At 41.9% G+C, this 16,220-nt stretch overlaps 1 protein-coding gene across 2 annotated transcripts in view; it reads left to right on the forward strand.

Moving 5' to 3' along the window:
• The window catches only part of LOC137424586 (SLIT-ROBO Rho GTPase-activating protein 1), a 91,396-nt gene that overhangs the window by 41,197 nt on the left and 33,979 nt on the right, over positions 1–16,220 (forward strand). The window contains exons 8-11 of one of the 2 annotated variants that reach the window (XM_068112181.2): positions 3,639–3,860; positions 6,932–7,033; positions 7,157–7,354; positions 15,677–15,761. In XM_068112181.2, coding sequence (XP_067968282.2) covers positions 3,639–3,860; positions 6,932–7,033; positions 7,157–7,354; positions 15,677–15,761 — 607 coding nt within the window. The remainder of the gene's footprint in view (positions 1–3,638; positions 3,861–6,931; positions 7,034–7,156; positions 7,355–15,676; positions 15,762–16,220) is intronic. The other variant, XM_078775643.1, reaches the window with a different exon arrangement.

Below are 16,220 nucleotides of genomic sequence, written 5' to 3' on the forward strand. Positions count from 1 at the left end.
TTCCTTGACAGTTAAAATAGGCTGGTAGTTTTATAACCTGGTAGCCTTATAGTTTGGCTACTTTTACCTGGCGAATGGCTTTTGGCTTTTAATCTTGCGAATGAAATGTAACACAAAATGGATGACCCTGGAAATTCCCAAGCAAATCTATCGTTATCCCATTGGTATTTATAGTTGTGGCTTCGCTGGCTGTTGTTTCCCTTTGCACCCTCAACAAGAAAAATCTCTTTTCAACCGGTTTGTTTGTTTCAAAAGCAACAATTGGGCAACCACTTGATGTACATAGAAAGAACAGGTGGGATTATACAGTCACGTGAAAAAGTAAGTACACCCTTGGCTCTCATAGGTGGTATTGCCCCCTTTGGCAGAAACAACCTCAAGTAGGCGTTTCTTATAACTGTCTACCAGTCTCTGACATCGAATGGGAGAAATTTTTGCCCACTCCTCCATGCAGAATTCTTTCAGCTGTGCGATGTTTGAGGGGTTTCTTGCATGCACAGCTCGTTTCAAATCCCCCCACAACATCTCGATGGGATTTAGATCCGGGCTCTGACTTGGCCATTCCAGAACCCTCCATTTCTTTCTTTTCAGCCATTCCTTGGTGGATTTACTGGTATGTTTAGGGTCATTGTCATGTTGCAAGGTCCACCTTCGGTTGAGCTTCAACTTTCCGACAGATGGCCTCACATTATCCTCAAGCACCCTCTGGTACAATGAAGAATTCATAGTGGATTCTATGATGGTGAGCTGCCCAGGCCCTGATGCAGCAAAACTGCCCCAAACCATAATATTTCCACCACCATGCTTTACAGTTGGTATCAGGTTCTTGTGGTCAAATGCTGTCTTTGGTTTTCGCCAAACATGTCTTCTGGTACTGTGGCCAAATACCTCTACCTTTGACTCATCTGTCCAGAGCACATTGTTCCAGAAGTGCTGGTCTTTGCCGAGGTGTTCATTGGAAAACTTTAGTCTTGCCCTGATGTTCTTTCTGGACAGCAAAGGTTTCCTCCTGGCACACCTCCCATGTAGATCAAATTTGTGCAGCCTCTTTCTAATGGTAGACTCGTGCACTTTGACATCAACAGTGGCAAAAGCTACCTGTAGGTCCCGTGATGACATTCTGGGGTTCTCAGAGACTTATTTCAGCATCTTGCGGTCTGCTCTCGGGCTGAACTTGCTGGGGCGGCCTGGCCTGAACAAGTTGGCAGTTGTTTGGAATCTTCTCCACTTGTAGATGATCTTCCGGACAGTCGAATGATTGATTTCAAATTGTTTGGAGATCTTTTTAGTAAATCCCTTCCCAGACTCGTAGGCATCTATAACCTTCTTTCTGAAGGCCTCAGAGAGCTCTTTTGATCTAGGCATGGTGACGCCGCACACTTCAACAACAAAGAACAAACCAAACTAAATGTCTGAGGTTTAAATAAGACAGGTTCCTCCAAGATCCTCTCTAACGATGTTCTAATCATTTGCACCTGAGCTGGTGCACCTGATTCTAATTTTAGGTATTTGAAGTAGTGATAAATGTAGGGGTGTACTTACTTTTTCCACATGCGAAATTTGCATTTATGTTTATTTAAATTATACAATGGACTACAAAATGTAAATGTTTCATGATATTTGTTATATTATATCACCTTTATCTATCAATATTGTTGAAACGAAGATCAAATAGCTGTATGTTGAAATATGTTGAAAAAGTCAAAACTTTACATGGGGTGTACTTACTTTTTCACGTGACTGTACATATCTGCATTGTGCATCATGTTCATGTGTGAGTAAATGTTGTCTTTGACTATAATTATGATTTCATTGCTTCCCAGGCATATAAAATCAGAAAGTAATCGTCCCATCCAAAAGGCAACTTGAGTCTGTTATTCGATCAGTTTTGTATTATTTTACAGTAGAATTTACTTTAGAATCCCCTCACTCCCTCACTCTCTTCAATCCCACTCCTCCCTCCAGGTCTTTAAAACAGCTGTTCACCACCATCTCTTATCTTCCCCCATCCAAAACCTTGATCTTTTCTACGCCCTCTAATTTCACCCCAGATCCACTTTTTTGAAATTCCAATTTCTTTCCTGGAAGTCCTTGGTGTCCTTGTGTTTTTTTGTTTTTTTTCACCGCTCCCACCCCTACTCCCCCCCCCCCCCCCTTCCCATGCCCCCTTCCCCCAAGCCCTCTCCATCCCACAGATCTCCCGATGTCCCTGTTCTCTACTGTTGCACTTGTGTGCTTCCCTCTCTCTCCCCATCTTATTCTCCCGCTCCCTTTATCATATGCTTTATGTGTCAGTTTGTCTTTTTTGTGATCAATGTTAGCTCTTACACGAGCCTCGATCTTGTGTACAAAAAAAATAAAAATAATAAAGTAGAATAGAGAAAATCTCTTTTGAACACGCGTAAACCTTTGGACTTGTGTTATGGATTAATAAATGGAACTTCTATTTGCTGTGTAGTTCTCATATCATTGCCTGGTGTTGGTTTAAGGTTAAGGTGGCTGGTTTAATTAAGATCTTAGGGTCTTGAGTTCGAGCCTCTGTCATGCCGTTGATTAACACCAGGTGGGTTGTGATTGAGAATTCAAGTGATTGAGTAGGTTGGCTCAACCTGTCATTCTTCTGAGGTCAGCAAAATGAGTACCAGCTTACTGGGAAGAATGAGCCATTAGATTATCCTGCGTCGGAGAGGCAGCCCATCCAGGATTGTGCCCAATAGCCGAGGAAAACTGAGGAAAACTGAGGAAAACTGAGGAAAACTGCTTCGGCAGCCACATGCATCTGAAGTTGCAAAAGGAGTGGTCTTCTTCTGATAGGCAGGTCAGTCTTTTGGGACTGCCACTGGTCGGGTTGTCGGCGACTAAACCGACACCCCTCACTGGCTTTGCTAGTGGAGAGGGTGACTGGGACATCCGTCCAGGACTAAACACTACACCTGGCAAAGGGACCCAGCGGCCATCCAGTAAGCAGGTGGTGTCTCCTAAAAAAACACCCACCTGATTTGGACCGTTTCAAGTCAAACCAAAGACTTTAAAAATGGTACGTGCTGCTTCCTTGCTTGAAAAGAATAGAGCATGGACAACCCCCATCGGTTGGCATCCACGGGGAGGAGGAAACGCCCCACTGAGTACGTTGAGAAAAGCTGCGCCATTGTTATGACGTCACTGGTACCCAGAGTATCCCAGGAAGTGACGTAGTGACGGTGCTTCCCCCAAGCTCAGTTGCTGTAAGTGGTTGTCTCATCAGTATGTTGGGTGTGTGTGTGTGTGTTAGCTCTATTACGAGCCCTTAGCCCATGTGATAAGTAACCAAGCTAACAGCCATTCAGCAGCAAGTTTGCGGTTGTACTTGTCACCCATCTTTTGTTGTATGGCCAGCCATCAATGGCATCAACTGTTTTAACCACTTCCCTTCCGTTCCCCTTGTTCCACCCATTCTGCAGCTTCCCAAATGGAAATAACAAGCAAATCACCCAAACACAATCATAGGCGATTGTTTCTCCCAGATCACAGCGGAGCACGAAACTGTATTCCATTTTAAACAAATTCCCATTCAGCTAAAACTTGCTAAACGGAATCAAAATGAATGTTTCTGTGATGCGAACACGCATCACTCACATCACTCACATCTCCTTTCGCAGTGCTGTGACCTGGGCTACCATCCTGGAGTGGCCAGTGTGCTGAGTGCGTTTCTCTTGACCGCATTTGGAGCTCAAACGTCACACCAATCCTCCTTGGGCACGCTACAGGAAGCCGTTAATGGGTTGGACCAACCTGGAGACAAGAAGACCTTCCTGGAAGCCCACCGGTCCACGTTCCACCCAGCTCCACCTCTCAAATATGAACCACACATGGGAGATGAGGTTTGGCGTGCTCTTTCATTATTCTGACATGGTTTGTCGTTGCAGGAAGTGATCCTTTAACATACCTTAACTGAAGTTAAAATCACTGAAGGAATTTTCGACAATGAGGAATCTCGGCATTCCTCAATTAAACAAGCATTCTGAGTATTGCGCTGCAATACATGTCCCCTACCGGCAGTCTGTCGTCCGGAAAACCGTGTGAATTATATAATTACCAACTCAAGGTCTGAGGTAACTCGGCTAAATATTATCCGATTTGCACCAAATAAAGTTCATGAATGGTTGCACAGACCCCTACTTCTCACTAAAAGGGGAAAAAGAATGTAAATCGGAGTTAAAATAAGCCCGCAAGGTCGCTCTGTGGAGCGGCCTGCACGTATTGCACTATGTGAATTATATAATTACCAACTCACTGTCTCAGGTAACTCGGCTAAAAATTATCCGATTTGCACCACATAAAGTTCATGAATGGTTGCACAGATGCCTGCTTCTCACTAAAAGGGGAAAAAGAATGTAAATCGGAGTTAAAATAAGCCCGCAAGGTCGCACCGTGGAGCAGCCTGCACGTATTGCACTATGTGAATTATATAATTACCAACTCACTGTCTCAGGTAACTCGGCTAAAAATTATCCGATTTGCACGAAATAAAGTTTATGAATGGTTGCACAGACGCCTGCTTCTCACTAAAAGGGGAAAAAGAATGTAAATCGGAGTTAAAACAAGGAATATTAACAGCTTTGACTTACCGCACTCCAAATTATAGTCCAGAAACTGTTGGGGAAATTACCAAAGTTCAAAGTGCCATAACTTTGTCAAAATGATCGAAACGTCGTGAGGTTCGAACTTGATCTGTAACTTATCATGAGGAAACCATGTACCAAGTTTGAAATCATTAGCATTAAGAGTTTAGAAAAAAAGTCCGTAAAACTGTTCTTTGCGTGACGGACGGACAGGCGGACAGACTGACAGACGGATAGACTGACAGACTGACGGACTGAGGGACTGACGAACTGACGAACTGACGGACTGACGGACTGACGGACTGACAGACGGATAGACTGACAGACTGACAGACGGAGGGCCAGAGTGCAAACCTATAGTCCCCTCCGATGTACACCGGTAGGAGACTAATAAGGGCGTCTCAATAAAAAAGGCTCAATTATTTCCGTGACCATTACCATTGCACATTAACTCAGAGCAGCACCTCCATAATCACATTTTCAGGGATTACCCCTGGTCAGAGAATAATCTTATGCATATCATTGAATTTTTAAAATTCCTCTGATTTATTAATCATAGATCCTGGGAAAACACAGATGAAACTAGAAAGCATCTGAAAATGCAAAACCCATCTGCGTCCGTTTGTAGTCAGACGTATTCTTCTTCTTCTTCTTACAAATGCTCAAAATAATGAAAACAGTTTAAAGAAAAACAAAATGAAAATTGATGATTTTATGCAGCCTTGACCTTTTCATCTTTTTATTTATTTATTTTGTATACGAGATCGAGGCTTGTGTAAGAGCTAACATCAATGACAAAAAAAAAACTGACACATAAGACATAATAAAGGGAGCGGGCGATAAGATGGGGAGAGAGAGGGAAGCACACAAGTACAACATTTGAGAGCAGGGACATCGGGAGATCTGTGGGAAGGCTTGGGGGGAGGAGGCGTGGGAAGAGGGAGGGGGGGAGGTAAAAAAAAAAAACACATGGACACTGCTTGGACTTCCAGGAAAGAAGTTGGTATTTCAAAAAGGTGGATCTGGGGTGAATTAACGGGGGTAGAAAAGATCAAGGTTTTGGAATCGGGAAGATAAGAGATGGTGGTGAACAGCTGTTTTAAAGACCCGGAGGGAGGAGAGGGATTGAAGAGAGTGAGGGAGGTTGTTCCAGATGCAGGAGAAAAGAGGAATGAAAGGGTGAAAGTAAATGTAAAAAGAAAGTGAAAGTGAAAGTAAAAAGAATGAAAGAGTAAAAAAAATAATCGACTCCTACCTTTTGATTAGTGGACCAATTAAGTGAGTCGATATGCAAATTCTTTAAATTTCAGTTCACCTTTACGACAAGAATAAGCTTCGGCCTACCTGTGGCTTAGCATTGGCATAGAGGAGCAGTGACAGGTGCAGCTTTGACGTCTCGAAGTCGGATGCAAACTTTTCTTCCCTAGGCAAATATTAAAACATTAAGTCGGGTAAAACATGAAGCTAAAATTCCCACGAAAGAATGCTGCTGCAACGAAGCAAAATAATGGGAACAAAGGCCAGCGAAACGCAAACGAAAGTCGAGCCAAGTACAGCACCTTCAGAAAAGTATTCACACACCTTTACTTTTTCACATTTTATTACGTGACAGCCTGAATTTAAAATGGAGTAAATTGAGATTTCTTTGTCACCGATGTACTCCTAATCACTGAGGGGTCACTGAAACCTCACCTTTGAGGTCAAAAGGTCAAGGTCACCTAAAATTGTCAAATTTTTTTTTTCCGCTGTTTTCATCACTTTTAGCATAAAGAAGAAAAATAAGTCCAAATACAAAGATGATGCGGACGGGCTTTGCATTTCGGAGACTTTCTAGTTGTAATATTATAGTATTCTCCCGAACAGACTTTGTTTTGCCGATGATATTTGTCCGAGCAATAGTCTGCTAATAGAGCCTGGTGTTGGCTGAGAGGTTACGGTGCAGGCGTGGGATCCTACGATCCTCGGTTCAAATCCCGGTCGATCGCTGAATTAACGCCAGGGTGGTTGACTCAGCCTGTCATCCTTCCGAGGTCGGCAAATTGAGTACCAGTTCACTGGTAATTCCCTGTGTGTCGCAAGAGGGACTAACAGGATTGGCGGCAGGAAGGGCATCCGGCCATAAAACATTGCTTCAAAAAGGGGACCAATGTCCCTGAAGAAGGCCAACCCCCCCCTACTCTGCGGGAAAAATGGCTTCCAAAGATGGTTCTTCAATAGTCCGCTAATGGAAACGAATGATGATGCTAAGGTAATTGGCAAGACTGAATCAAGCAATTAATTCTGCCATTGCCATATTGTGTTGCTCACCTCTCATCAACCTCGTATTGCAGATTTGCCAAGTCAGCGCCCAGCAAAGTGTTGCCACTGATATTTCCAGCCGCTATCAACAGCTGCAGGCACGTCTGGCTGGACTCTGCTTAGAGAATACTGAGGTACAGGTCATTGTGAAAGTGTGTTGTACTTTTTGCTGTCTGTTGGCAAGAAAGGCGTGCTCATTTGGATTCCTCGGAAGTGCAATAATCTGCACTCTCGATCTTCTAATCGAACCACCACAGCTGAAAAAGACTCTGGAAGCCACTGAGCACTCGTTGAAAGAAATGAGAGCTTTGAACAACAACGATGTCGCTGAGAACTTCTATCATGGCCACTCATCGGAGTCGGTTCGCTTCAAATCTACGGATGGTTCAGAAACCAAACTTGCAGGCGTCAAGCATCGAGCTGACCAACACGAGACAGAGGATTTTTACTTCCAGGTAATAAGTTACTCGTGAATCTATCATTTCTTTCTCCTGCATTCTGTGTCCAGCATTACTGTTCTTTGTTGCATGAAAGTCGAGGCTCATGGAAGAGCAAAATGACAGAGGGCAACTGGTTTGCAGACTGACAGAGGAAATGGGGAACAGGCAGACACATTGTAAACCAGCAGTTGAGTGGCAGGAATGGAAGAGGGAGAAGAAGAAAGAAAGGAGACAAAGGTTAGGGGATGGTGGGGTGAGTGGAGGGGGAATATGAGAGACCACCTTCAGAGGCCATTTTATCCCACAGAGCAGGAGTTGGCCTTTTTCGGGCACCGTGGTCCCCTTTTTTGAGGCGATGTTTTATGGCCAGGTGCCCTTCCTGCCGCCAACCCTGTTAGTCACCTCTTGCGACACGCAGGGAATGACCAGTGAACTGGTACTCAATTTGCGGACCTCGGAAGGATGACAGGCTGAGTCAACCCCATGGTGTTAATTCAGCGATCGACCGGGATTCAAACTCAGGATCATAGGATCCCAAGCCAGCACCCTAACCGCTAACGCTAACACCAGGCTTGGAGGGGGAATATATCAGTAGGAATTGAATAAAATCAGGTGTGGGTATGGGAAAATGCATTATATGATGATAGACGACATTTTGATAGACGAGGGAGGAATACGAGACAGCTGACAGAGGGAATCGGTTTCACAGATGAGAGAATAGAGTGATGCTAAAATGGAGAATCCAGATTAGATTTGGAGATGGAAACTATGTGTGGGCTTCTGGAAGAATGTGTGTGACCCTGGGTGGCTGCAGGTGGGCATTGGGAAGAGGAGGCAGGTGCAACAAGATCAAACATGAAGGAAAAACTGACAGTCCACCCACCTTTTTGCAATGAGTAAAAAGTAGACCCGGGACAAATAATACCTCGTACATGCCTCGGACATGACTGCTTCCAGGGGAGTGAAATGGGAAGCAGCTCCACCAGCAGAGTGGGGATCTGTGCACCATGGTACTTTGGATGAAGGTTTTGTACACCATGATGAGCTCTTCATGGTTCAGAATGCACTTGGATCTGCAGAGAATACCAAGGTGTCGGCTAGGCTTAGAGGCCAGGTTAGAGATACGCTTCACTGAAGACGGGTTGTGACAGGTAGCTGAGAGCTAGGACCTCCGAGGACAACACCTCTTCTAGGGGTTGGCCAGAAACTGTTAGATTTAACAGTGCATCCTCATGAGGGTACAAGGTCCAATCTGTGGACTTTCCTGCAATGAAAGACTTGTTTCAGGTACCCAGCGACTGAATTTTTTATCTACAATACTCAAAAACCTATGCTACAGCAGTCTGCCTCTCAGAGCGGTGATGTTCTGTTATTGTACAGGATGAAGACATCACAAAAATGGTACAGAGCATTTCCCAGGGAAGTAGAGAGATTATTGATGGAGATACCACTCTGGCACACCACTGGGACAGTAGTTCCACTGGGACATGTCTAAACCTTACAGTTTAGAAAGTAAGGCTGGGTACCAGACTTTATTGAAGGCTTGCAAGATGTACATAAAGATGGCCCTGACTTCTCATTTGAGATTTCAAGCATCCATCCAGCATCGAGTTAAAATAAGCTAATATGAAGGATAGATGTCTATGGTAGTATCACTGAACGAAGATCGACCATCTGAGAAAGACTTGAAGAAGAGCAAGGAAATACGAGTGGACATGGTCAAAGCACCGTTTCTGAAGATCAAAGCCCAACACTGTCAGGTCCTGTTGCAGTGAAGATGTTTGACGAGCAATTTCTCAACCTTAGTGGGAGAGAAATCCACATGTTGCAGTGAGCCATCTGTGAATGGAGAAGACCGTAGTCTTTTCATTAAAGACATAAAGTATTCAGTTCAAGAGAAGTGTCCAAGCATCACCCCATTCGTGAGTTGTTAAGTTCCAGAAAGAGAATGTGTACCAATGACAAACTCGATGAGCTGCCACCAGGAACTGAATGATTGTGAGAGAAGTTGAGAAGTTTGATCTCTCGTGACCTTGACCTTTGGGTTCTGGCTCATCAAAGGACTGATGCGCAAAGGCTGTGAGGTATGCACGATGCTGTTGCCGTCCTTCCAGTTGGAGAATGCAAGCTACTTTTGGCAATTACCTCACAACGAGTTTCACTGCATCAAGCTCAGGAAGTGGAGTAGGCCAGTTGAATGCATGAACTGGTGAAGTGGAGAAAGCAGTCTGTTGTAGAAGGAATTCCAGGAACTGTTGATGTCAGGAGCCAATGGCATGATGGAGCTGTATGTGAGGGAGATGGTGGATTTCTGGCCAGACCAATCTGCCTTGCTGACCTGCCAACATCTATCTGGAGACCGCCAAAGAGACAAACATTCTCACGAGGACAGGTTGGGAAGAGCCAAGAGAAGTCTGGATGAGGAGGAAGACACGTTAAACGGGAGTTTTGCCATGCCCAGACCCATGAGCGAATCACTGCCATTTGGAGAGATGTGAGTGGGAAAAGAAACAGATTGAGTTGGGCCAGCTCCCTTTCAGAAGGCCTAAGCTGCCATAGTGTGGACTGTAGTTTTTGGACTGACAGCCAATTGGAGTGATGGCAAATTTCCAGATATCAGGAAGGGAACTGGGGTGAGAGGACAACAGATAATTCGTCTGCCAGGACAGAAATCTCCCATGTCGAGGACCATATGGTAATTGTTTTTATTCGATCTCATGCTATGTGAAACTTCCTCATTAAGTAACGCACAAAGCTGCCATAATAATACTGCAAAGCTAATTTCTATTTTTCTTCTGGAATTTGGAAGCCTGGTGTTGGCCTAGCGGTTAGGGTGCCGGCTTGGGATCCTAGGATCCTGGGTTCGAATCCCGGTCGATCGCTGTACTTAACGCCAGGGGGGTTGACTCAGCCTGTCATCCTTCCGAGGTCGGCAAATTGAGTACCAGCTCACTGGTCATTCCCTGTGTGTCGCAAGAGGTGACTAACAGGGTTGGTGGCAGGAAGGGCATCCAGCCATAAAACATTGCTTCAAAAAGGGGACCACGGTGCCCAAAAAAAGGCCAACACCTGCTGTGCGGGGGAAAATGGCCTCTAAAGGTGGTCTCTTCTGGTATTTGGCCAGTTGCACATATGGAGAATTGGCTCATTCCATTCAGCGAACCTAATTTAAGTACCGTACCCTCAGTCCTCAATCTACGGGTCAGATAAAGCAGTCCACGTTGAACCAAAGAATTGACAATGAAAATCTCAGACTTTCAGGTTGTTCGGAGGCAAAACTCATGGAGATTTGTTTGTCGTGTACGTTTGTGTACGTTTAAGATGTTTTGCATTTAGCCCTTGGCTCAGAAACGCCATGAGATCAAGTTCTATTAAATCGAGGAACGAGTGACTCGACACAGATCTTCCAGTGGAAATTCTGCCTGAATGTCGTTCATTGTGGACTCTGCTTTTTCTCCTCGAAGGAATTCGAACAATCTCTGCACGGCTCATGTGAACAACAAAGTTAAAAAAGAGTTGTTTAAATTTCTCGCATTCTTCGGGAAATTGTCACTTTGACCAGCTTGCTTGCATGACCTCTTCCCTGAAAGCTTCCGTCAAGTCCATATATCCACGGTTGTTGGGGTTATTACCCTCGCCTGAGGAGAGGATATTGCATTTGAGTCAGTTTGTTTGTCTGTTTGTCTGTCTGTCTGTCTGTCTGTTTGTCCACACAGAATAAATATGATTTTCTCTGCAACCGTTGGTCCGATTGACAGGAAATTTTCACCATACGTGCAACTCCACCTGTGGAATTTTTAATGATAATTATGACGTCATATCTCTCGTGGTTCGGCCGCCATCTTGGGAAAACCGAAAAAATTTGCACCTCTCTATCTCCAAAAGCGCTGAATAGAAAAAATTGAGACACGGCTCATTGTAAAGAACTCTCCATGGGGAATAAAATATGTTAATGATTATGTCATAGGGGCCTCCATTATGACGTCATAATCCGACAAGTACAAAACTTCATCCGATCAAGATGAAATTTCTTGAGCATAATCTAGGAATAAATTAGTGGCGAAAACAAATAATGATGATGTCATCGGTCACGTGGTTCGGTCGCCATATTTGTTTTAACACAAAAGCCTTAGAAACCACTGAAAATACATCCTGGCGAGGGTTTGCAATCTCTGATTGCTCTTTTTCTTGTTTGTTACTTGCAAAATCGAAGATTTTTCAAGTATATTGGTCAGTTGCTCTTGTTATTCTGTCTGTCTGTTTGTTTGTCACTCGCCTACAGGTCACAATTCTAAACTGATAATCATTAAACTTCACCAAGTTGTAGAGGCCGTCACAATTGTGAAGCCTATTGATTTTGAGGTCAAAGGTCAATGGTCATCTGCAGGTCGAATTTCTAAAATCGCCATTTTTCATCCGATTGACTTTAAAATTGAACAGCATTTGTATATTGAGTCAATAAATTGGTAAACCAACTATTTTTGAGGTCAAAAGGTTAAAGGTCAACTCAAGGTCAAACTTATAAAATCAATTTACATCAGAAAAATCATCAATTTTAATCCTATTAACTTGAAAATTAAACAGCAATTACATAGTGTATTGCTGATTTGGGAAACCAACTATTTAAGGTCAAAAGGTCGAAGGTCAACTAAAGGTCAAACTTCTAAAATCATCAATTTTAATCCATCATCAATATTATATATATGCATATTTGTTTTACCATTGTAGAACAATAGCACTTTTTATGTTCAGTCCCCCAATTTAGGTAAACATAAGTATTAGAACAAATGAGTGACAGGTGTTTCTTGTTGCTCAGGTGTTATTGCATTGATTGTTCACAGATAAAAGAGCTGTGAATGCCTAGTCTTGGTTTTAGCCTTTGCTTTTGGAGTGAATCGGCATAAACAAACATGAAGCACCGACCTGTGAGCCTTCCATGCTGTTTCATGCCCGGGCCCATTATACACCCCCGTATTGGTGATTCACAGAAAGGACTCTCTTGATCCAGAGAACAATCATGCGCACACAAATAACAAACAGTGCTATCCTCAGGATGGACGTTAAGCTGGGCATCCCATATGCTTGCATTATTTGGTGGACGTTAAATATCCCACGGTTTCTTTCGCAAATAGTGGGCGAGTTATTCCCTGAACAAACTAGATGGTATTCATAGAATACTTACCCTGCGCAGTCAACCTGGTGCAAGCCAACTTTTGTGTATTTAAGGGTTATTTCTTTGATCGAATATGGCTGGCAAACCCCGTGACTGATGACATCATACATTTACATTCTATAATATATTTGTTGCATAGATCACACTCAATACATTTCAAACTAATCAGACTAAGCATTGTACTTGTCGAATTATGACGTCATGATTAAGGCACCATTGGCATCACCGTCAACAAGACTTATACCCCATGCAGAGTTCTTTACAATGAGCCACGTTTCAATTTTTTCATGGAGCGGTTTCGGATATATAGAGGTGCAACGTTTTTCATTTCTCCAAGATGGCGCCATTACCACGTGACCGGTGACGTCATAATTATTAAAATGTTTTACAGGAGGAGGCGCTCCTGTGTTGAAAATTCCATGTCCAGCGGAACAAGAGTTGGAGAGAGAAAAACAATTCATACTGATCGGATGAAGCGTTGTACTTGTCAAATTATGACGACATAATGAAGGCACCAATGACATCATCATTAACATATATTAATCCCCATAGGGAGTACTTGACAATGAGCCATGTTTCAATTTTTTCCCATGGAGCTGTTTCGTATATATAGAGGTGCAATTTTTTTTTTTACAAGATGGCGTCCATACCACGTGATCTATGACGTCATAATTATCACTAAAAATATATATAGGAGGAGGCGCCCCTATCGTGGAAATTTCGTGTCAATAGGACCAACACTTGCTGAGAAAATGGATTTTAAAAATGCGGACAAGTGCGTATATGTACGTACACACCACACACGCACGCACCCGATCACTTAACCTTTCATTTTGCTTCATGAGCCAAATTCCTGCCACTTGCAGATGAACGTCAGGTCTGGCCAATAGGTTGTTGAAAGATTTTGGCCAAAATTTTTCACCAGCCGACCCCACAAGAAGGTGGGAATAATTGGGGTTGTTAAAGTTGTCATATTATTAGTAATAGTCGTAGTAAGTATATCCGTTAACACACAAAACAATTATTTAGGAGAAAGAAACTGGAAAGGAAACAAAAATGTGGGATAACCCACTGAGTGTATTCAATCACGAGGCCTTCAATGGGAAGCATGTAAACAAGAATGAGCATGAAGAGAAACAGGAACAGGAAAAGATAAGCAAGGGAAAGGGGAAAGTGTGACAGTTAAACAAATCGTAGCACTCCTATCCTGGCTCCGAGAGTCTGAGACGAGTGGGATCCACAGATCGTTTTGAGGAGATGGCACGGGAAGCCGGAAAGCATCGGTTGACTTTGGGATATCCCACACTGATAACCAGGATGTTACAGTGCCCTCCATAAGTATTGGAACAGAGAAGTGAAATTTGTTTTTATTACAAAAAAACTCATGAAATTTGGATTTTAGATCAAATCATACAAAAACTAGAAAGCATGTGAAAATGCAAAGCCTGTCTGCGTCTGTTTGTATGCAGTCGTCCTCTTCTTCTTCCATATGCTCAAAATAAATAAAACAGTTTTAAAAAATACAAAATGAAAATGTGATTTTATGCAGCCTTGACATTTGACCTTTAGATCTAAAAAAAATAAAAATCAGCTTTTAGGTTTTGATTGATGAACCAATTCAGTGACCCAATATACAAATTCTTAAAATTTCTGTTAAATTGGATAAAAATTGACGATTTTATGTGACGCCAACCTTTGACCTTTTGACCAAATTATTAATTTGCCTTCTTCATATTCTCATAATAAACTTTGTTGAACATTTGATGACAAAACTCAAATGGTAAATTAAAATTTCAGGTCAATTGGATGAAAATTGATGATTTTATGTGTCACTGACCTTTAACCTTTTGACCAAATTATTAATTTGCCTTCTTCATATTCTCATAATAAACTTTGTTGAACATTTGATGACAAAACTAAAATGGTAAATTGAAATTTCAGGTCAATTGGATGAAAATTGACGATCTTATGTGACGCCAACCTTTGACCTTTTGACCAAATTATTAATTTGCCTTCTTCATATTCTCATAATAAACTTTGTTGAACATTTGATGACAAAACTCAAATGGTAAATTAAAATTTCAGGTCAATTGGATGTAAATTGATGATTTTATGTGATGCTGACCGTTGACCTTTTTACCTTTGACCTAATTATTAATTTGCCTTCTTCATATTCTCATAATAAACTTTGTTGAACATTTGATGACAAAACTCAAATGGTAAATTGAAATTTCAGGTCAATTGGATGGAAATTGATGATTTTATGTGTCACTGACCTTTGACCTTTTGACCAAATTATTAATTTTCCTTCTCCATATTCTCATAATAAACTTTGTTGAACATTTGATGACAAAACTCAAATGGTAAATTGAAATTTCAGTTCAATTGGATAAAAATTGATGATTTTATGTGATGCTGACCGTTGACCTTTTTACCTTTGACCTAATTATTAATTTGCCTTCTCCATATTCTCATAATAAAGCTTTGTTTGAAAATTTGATGACAAAACTTAAATGGTAAATTTACATTTCAGGTCAATTGGATGAAAATTGATAATTTTATGTGACGCTGACCTTTGACCTAATTATTAATTTGCCTTCTCCACATTCTCATAATAAAGCTTTGTTTGAAAATTTGATGACAAATCTCAAATGGTGAATTGAAATTTCAGGTCAATTGGCTGAAAATTCATGATTTTATGTGACGCTAACCTTTGACGTTTTGAACTTTTGACAAATTTAGTGCTATTGCTATTGTGCACCAGCTGTACTCAGAAATAGTGCTATTGTTCTACAATAGTGAAACATACATTCATAGAAATAATAAATAAAAGATGACCTTCTGTATTATTTTGCCTCATATTCATTCATCCTCATGGCAAATCCATTTTATCAACGTTGTCTGACAATAATATTGCTTGGACGTTTATGCCAGTGTTTTGGATCAATTTCACACTTATCCTTTCAAAGATGAAGATCCGCATGAGCGGCACAAGAGGGATGATTGCGTATGACAATCGAAGCATTTTACGCTTTTACGCATTTACACTGGCGACCATAATTGCAATAACGAGATGCAAAATCGCATGACTTTAATCATGGCTAGGTATATTTAATTGTAAACCAGTGCTCGCATTGTCCTGTTCTCCCTCGATCTGTTTTCAGAAATTTTCAGAGTTTGCTCAAGGGCGAAGCCTCACCTGCAAACTGCAAGCAAAGAGAGATCTCATGTACACCGCGCTTGGAAAAGGTGGTTATGTTTCTACATCTTGAGTCACGTGACCTACCTAAATGATGTCCGGAATATATATCCGGTTGCACATGCAAGGTCATCTAAACCATATGGCGAAACTGACAAACTTTATCAACTTCACAACTCCGAAGGTGTTTATTAGTATCAGTAGGTGCATTCTTGATTTTAGTTACAATGCTTACAGAGTGCATCCTCTGTATTTCAGCTGTTTAGGTGCATGAGAAATATTATTTTAACCAAGGGCAGCACACACTAGAATGTTTTCAAGTTCTAGAATGTTCCCAAACTCTAGTTTTCTGAGTACAGCTGGTGCACATCGAAGAGAAACGGAACATTGGGAAACTCAAGAAAAGTTACGCAACGAAAAGATACGAAAGGTTATGAGAGGATATTGAGAGGGGATGTCAAACGAGATTGGCAGAGAAAGCCAAATTTGTTTAAGAAATACGAAAGGAA

The sequence above is a fragment of the Myxine glutinosa genome, chromosome 4 (genome assembly GCF_964187855.1).
Source record: "Myxine glutinosa chromosome 4, kmMyxGlut1.1, whole genome shotgun sequence".
Taxonomy (NCBI): Eukaryota; Metazoa; Chordata; class Myxini; order Myxiniformes; family Myxinidae; genus Myxine; species Myxine glutinosa.